Raw genomic sequence first — 5,011 nt, 5'->3', positions numbered from 1 at the left:
TTCTTCTTCTTCTTCTTCTTCTTCTTCTTCTTCTTCTTCTTCTTCTTCTTCTCCTCCTCCTCCTCCTCCTCCTCCTTCTTCTTCTTCTTCTTCACTTTAAGCCACTAGCATTTGCTGAGGCTCTACTGCCTGGTGCTAGGGACTAGGGAAAAACATCATTCATCATATTCATCAAGGAAGGCTTGAGAACTGTTTTTGTGAAGTCTAGGGATATAGCTGAGTGTTTGCCTAGCATGTACAAGATCCTGGGTTCAGGACTCAGAATAGAAAACTAGAATTGCTAACTTTAGCTAGGCATGACTGAGCCTACACTATGAGAGCCTGTCTTCAAACAAACAAACAAACAAACAAACACAATCATTTTTTTTGTGAAAAAGAATTCCAGTCTTCCTGGAGGTTCCAAGAGAGAAGGAGATACAGTCTTCTAGAATAGGACAAGGGGACATGTAACTATGGGATTCTGAGCTGGCCTTTTAGAGGCAGCAAGGAATCCTCTCCTTGCAAAGAGACGTGGGGAGAATAGCGGATGCTGGGGGCCTGTCTGGAGCCAGGTGCTTCAAAGCCCCGAGTGGAGAAGTACAATAGCAATGGTGTCAGCACTGGGCTTCGCTGGAAAGCCACCTCGCCAGTGGTCACCTGTGCTCCTGACATGGACATGACAGTCTCAGCTAGGAGCCCCATCGGTGGTTCCTGTGGTCAGCGTCTATGGCCAGGATAAACCAACCATCTCTGGCCGTAGTCAGGACCCTGGACCAAATTCCAACAAGAGATCAACAAGGGAACAAAGTTGAGCTGTTGTCCAGAGCGATGAGCCCTGGGGAGGGACTGAAGCCAGTGGGGTCCTGAGGGTCTTGCAACGATGCCAGGAGTGAGGGGCTCTGCTATGAGGAGCCTCACTGGAAGAGAAGGTAGGTCTAGTTTCCCACGGATCAATTCTGGATCTTCTAGCTTGAAGGAGGGCCCTGAGATAGGAGTACCAGGAGAGGGGAGGGTGGGACAGGAGGCAGTGCCTTAGCTCTCCTCCGTTGCCCGGCCTCCAGGCTTCAGCTTCTCCAGGGTTCTGGTCACAGTGGACAGGCTGCTACGGGCTCCTGGAGGAGACAGCAGGATGGAGATGTCTGAGTACAGATCCCCCACTGAGTTGTCAGGTCAGGGAGCCCAAAGAGAGTGAGGGGTCAGAATGCTCCAGGACCTCGGACAGAGCCGGGACGATGGGGAGGTGGGAAGTCCTAGGGACCGAGTACAGTGGAAGAGGGGCAGGACTCAGGAGCTGATGCTCATGGCTTCAGTGCTGGCGCCAACATGTAACCTCTTTGTGCCTCAGTTGCCCCATAAAAAAAACAAACAATAACCAAGTTTATTGTCGCACCTCCCTGCATGTGGTTGTGAGGATCCACCTGTTAATATATGTAAAGAGGTTGGGGCAACATCTGGAATGGGTCCTTCTGCTGAGTAAGCACTGGGGCAGGACACATCAACATGGGGCTGGGTTGCCTTCGGACATTCCTCCCTGGGGTTTCCCAGTGTGGAGAACAGGGTCAGGAAGGGAGAAGATGCCCAATTTCAGGTCATTGCCAAGAGCCAGACTCCAGCACTGGGAGCAGAGTGGACAATAACGAGGGCATGAGGCCCAAGGGGTAGGGGAAGGGAAAGTAGGGGGCCCTGTGTCTCAGTGTCCATGCTGGGTGGGACAGGGAAACCCTGAAGAAAAATGAGGAGGGCTTGCACACGTGACCCAACATCATTGCTTCCCTGGGCTGGAGACCCTTCCCTGCCTGTGACCCGCAAGGCTCCTCCCAGGACCCACAGGGCTGCCCAGCTAGAGACCCTTCCCTGCCTGTGACCCTCCAGGCTCCTCCCAGGACCCACAGGGCTGCACAGTTGGAGAGTAGAGATAAAGATGGACTTTACCAGAACTTCAGGTGCTTACCTTCCTTATTGCTGCTGTTGCTAGACCTTCCCTCCCCGTGGTCTGGTCCAGAGTTAGGATGGATTCGCAGGTTTCCTGCAGGATGAGAGTACCCCCAAATTCTCATTTACTGGGTCATTCCCAAATCAAGCCCAGTTTGAGAAAGGGAGTTCTTCCTGCTGTCTAACCTCCAACAGTGCCTGTCTCTGCTCTACTGTATTCCTCGAGGTCTTCCATATATTCTGGCTGATTTGGAGAGGGGCAGAAGAAATGAGTCCTTGAAGGAGGTGGTAGTGGTTTTCATTGATTGATTGATTGATTGAGACAGAGTTTCTCTGTGTAGCCCTGGCTGTTCTGGAATTTAATGAAGACCAGGCTGACCTTGAACTCATGGATCTGCCTACCTCTGCCTCCGGAGAGCTGGGATTAAAGGCGTGTACCACCACCGCCCAGCCAGGGGTGATAGGTTTTTAAGGAGGGAACTGGGGATATGTGAAGCTGCACAGGACTGAGGGTGTTGGGAGTCTGGATGTAGGTTGTGGAAGTAAATGGGAGCTATTAAGAGGTCATGGGACCCAAGGGGAGGTAGAGGGTCTTTACGGGGCTTGGAGATGAGAATATCATCTGGAGATCTTGGAGACTTTGGGGAGTAAAAAGACTCTTAAGGGAGGCATATTCCTGAGGTTGAGCTATGTCTGCTCAGGCAGCTGGCTGGATTCTGTTACTCTGTAACCATGGTGACACACACACACAACACACACACACACACAGAGAGAGAGACAGAGACAGAGAGAGAGAGAGAGAGAGAGAGAGAGAGAGAGAGAGAGAGAGAGAGAGAGATATGCAGCCAGGAGCAGTCTCACACGTGGGCATGTTCAGTGACAGTGACACTCACAGGTTTGCACACAAAAGGTATTGCTCTGTACTTATCAGAAGGTCTGTTGGGGAGGACAACGCTCACCTAGTGCTGGTAGGATGTGGTCCAGGTTGAACCGAGCCTTCAGAAATGGGTAGGCGAACATGAGGAGTCCTGAGGAGGGACACAGAGTGCAGTGGTTAGTGTGAGGGGCAGGAGGCTAGGGGTGAGTCGTTTAGGATGTAGGAGGGCAGAGGTACAAAGGATCAAGACTATGGGCATATACATGGGAGGTGTGTGTGTGTGTGTGTGTGTGTGTGTGTGTGTGTGTGTGTGTGTGTAGCTCCCCAGTACTCAGACTCAGCCCTGACTGGGGATTCAGCACCTATCCCGGGAAGGGTCTGCAGACTATGCATGCCACAGGTTTGCAAGCTCTTGGCTCCACTCTGCTTAGGTGAAGAGCAGGTTGGTTACTTTCCTTCTGGGCCAGCTGAAACCAACATCACTGCCCCCACCTCCTCCCTCTCCAGCTCTCTCCTCTCCAGAGACCTCTAGTGTGACCTTCTAGGCTCCATTGTGGCTCCTTTCCACTCAGACCTGATGTTTAGGAAGCCACAGGCTGGGGTCCTGCCCCGCTGTCCTCCCAGATCAAGTGTTTCTGGCACCCACTCCGTGTTTGAAGTTATGCCTAGAGTGCTCAGCCTGGAGCTCCAGGTTCTCCTGGGACAGTGGGGTGGGGTGAGAGATGGCATTCTACATCAATGGGCCTGGTCAGGACAGACAGACAGACAGAACTGCTGCTGACACAGTGGAGGAGAGGAGGGTCTTTTGTCTGAGCTGTCCTGTTTTGTAGGCCTTATCACCCCACTCCAACCAGGCTGATGAATCCTGCCACAAACACAAGATCCCACCAGGTAGCCAGGAAGGTGTGGAACACCCAATCTGTCCTCCCTAATCACACCCAAAGGAGCTCCAGGCCGCCTCTCCTTCCTGCACACTGAGGCTGCAGTACTTACAACTCTCTTCCCCCAATCAATTCTCACAGACAACCCTGCCCCCCACTCATTTACCTCATCAGACCCCTGCTTTCCAGTGAAATCTCCTCCCCCAACCTCAGCCCAGTGCCTGCTCACCAAGCCCAGCGGCACCAAGAAAGATACCACCCACAGCAGCAGCAGCCTTGGACACGGAGACACCGATGATGATGCTGCCAGCCACCAGGCCGAGGGCCACACAGGCCAGCTGCAGGCAGTGGAAATCTCTGGTGCTGATGGGGATGTCCATGCAGGTCTACCCAGGGCTCTGCTTCCAGGCCTCCGGGAGTCTTGGTCTTCTTGGATGAATGCCTCCTTGCTGGAGTGCCACATCCAGGATGGAAACTTCTGGACTGCAAGTCTCCGGGCTGCTGACTCTGGGATGTATCTGCAACCTTATCCCACAACTCTCCTAGGGGCCTCCAGCCCTAGCTTGACCTCAGCACCCCAGTTTACTCCACCTCCTGCGAAGGGCTCTGATGCTGGAGGTCACTCTTGGGGTTCCTGCCTTGGGTTTGGCCAGGGTTCTAGGGAAGTGGGTCTGTTCCATGGGGTCCACCTCTATCAGCTACCACCCAGGGCCTGAGGGAGCTGGGCCTAAGTTCTCTCACTCAAGACTTTTGTCCCAGCTCTGTGGACCCTGCTCAGTTAGTTGCCTTGGAGCCTGGGCCTATTAAAGTTTAAAGAAATGCAAGGCAGGGTTGTGGGGGGCAGGCCTAGGGAACATAGGCTTCTCAGAGGTGCAGGCAGCAAGGTGATGAGTTATTCATGAGCCTGTAATGCGAGCTTCCATTTGGGTCCCCAAGGCCCAATGGGCAGGCAGCCCAGGTTCCACTGTTGGTTCCTGAGCAGAAAGATTGGGCTTGTGGCTTCATGTGGTACTCGAGGGGATGGGGATGTGGGGAGACTCCACATTCGAACGCTCTAGGCTGACTCTGCTGGCCTCTGCCCCTTGGCCTAGCGGTGTACCTGGAGCCCTGTTTGGAGACACGGAAGGAGGGCAGTCCTCTAAGTTTACTCTCTTCCCTCTCCCTCCCACACTTCTTTTACCACCTTGTCAGCTGCTGGACTTGGAGAAGTCTTAGTCCAAGACTTCTCTTGGGTAGGTATTTATCTTAGGTAGGCATGGGTACCACCCCATTTTAGCTGCCCGTAGGATGAAAGGCAAAGCCCTGGGGATTCCTGGCTGGAAAGCAGAGGTACTAAGTAGTG

General features: G+C 53.3%; 1 protein-coding gene across 1 annotated transcript; it reads right to left on the bottom strand.

Annotated features, from left to right (window-relative positions):
* Positions 1-515: 515 nt before the first annotated feature.
* Positions 516-4,774, bottom strand: Kncn (kinocilin). Its single transcript, XM_028890501.2, has 4 exons — positions 3,899-4,774; positions 2,871-2,939; positions 1,931-2,005; positions 516-1,091 (listed from the first exon to the last, which is right to left on the bottom strand). The coding sequence occupies exons 1-4, from the start codon at positions 4,047-4,049 to the stop codon at positions 1,012-1,014; spliced, it is 375 nt and encodes a 124-aa protein (XP_028746334.1). The 5' UTR covers positions 4,050-4,774; the 3' UTR covers positions 516-1,011.
* Between the last annotated feature and the right edge of the window lie 237 nt (positions 4,775-5,011).

Source organism: Peromyscus leucopus, chromosome 2 (genome assembly GCF_004664715.2).
Source record: "Peromyscus leucopus breed LL Stock chromosome 2, UCI_PerLeu_2.1, whole genome shotgun sequence".
NCBI lineage: Eukaryota > Metazoa > Chordata > Mammalia > Rodentia > Cricetidae > Peromyscus > Peromyscus leucopus.
The sequence above is the reverse complement of the archived record's forward strand: the minus strand, read 5'-3'. Positions and strand labels throughout refer to the sequence as shown.

Bases quoted from the DNA above. Each gene is read 5' to 3' on its own strand.
- Kncn (XM_028890501.2), bottom strand. From the start codon at position 4,049: ATGGACATCCCCATCAGCACCAGAGATTTCCACTGCCTGCAGCTGGCC. The intron at 2,006-2,870 runs GTGAGCGTTGTC...CTCATCCTGCAG, and splicing joins CCACATCCTACCAGCACTAG to GAAACCTGCGAATCCATCCT. The intron at 1,092-1,930 runs GTAAGCACCTGA...TGTCTCCTCCAG, and splicing joins CAACAGCAGCAATAAGGAAG to GAGCCCGTAGCAGCCTGTCC.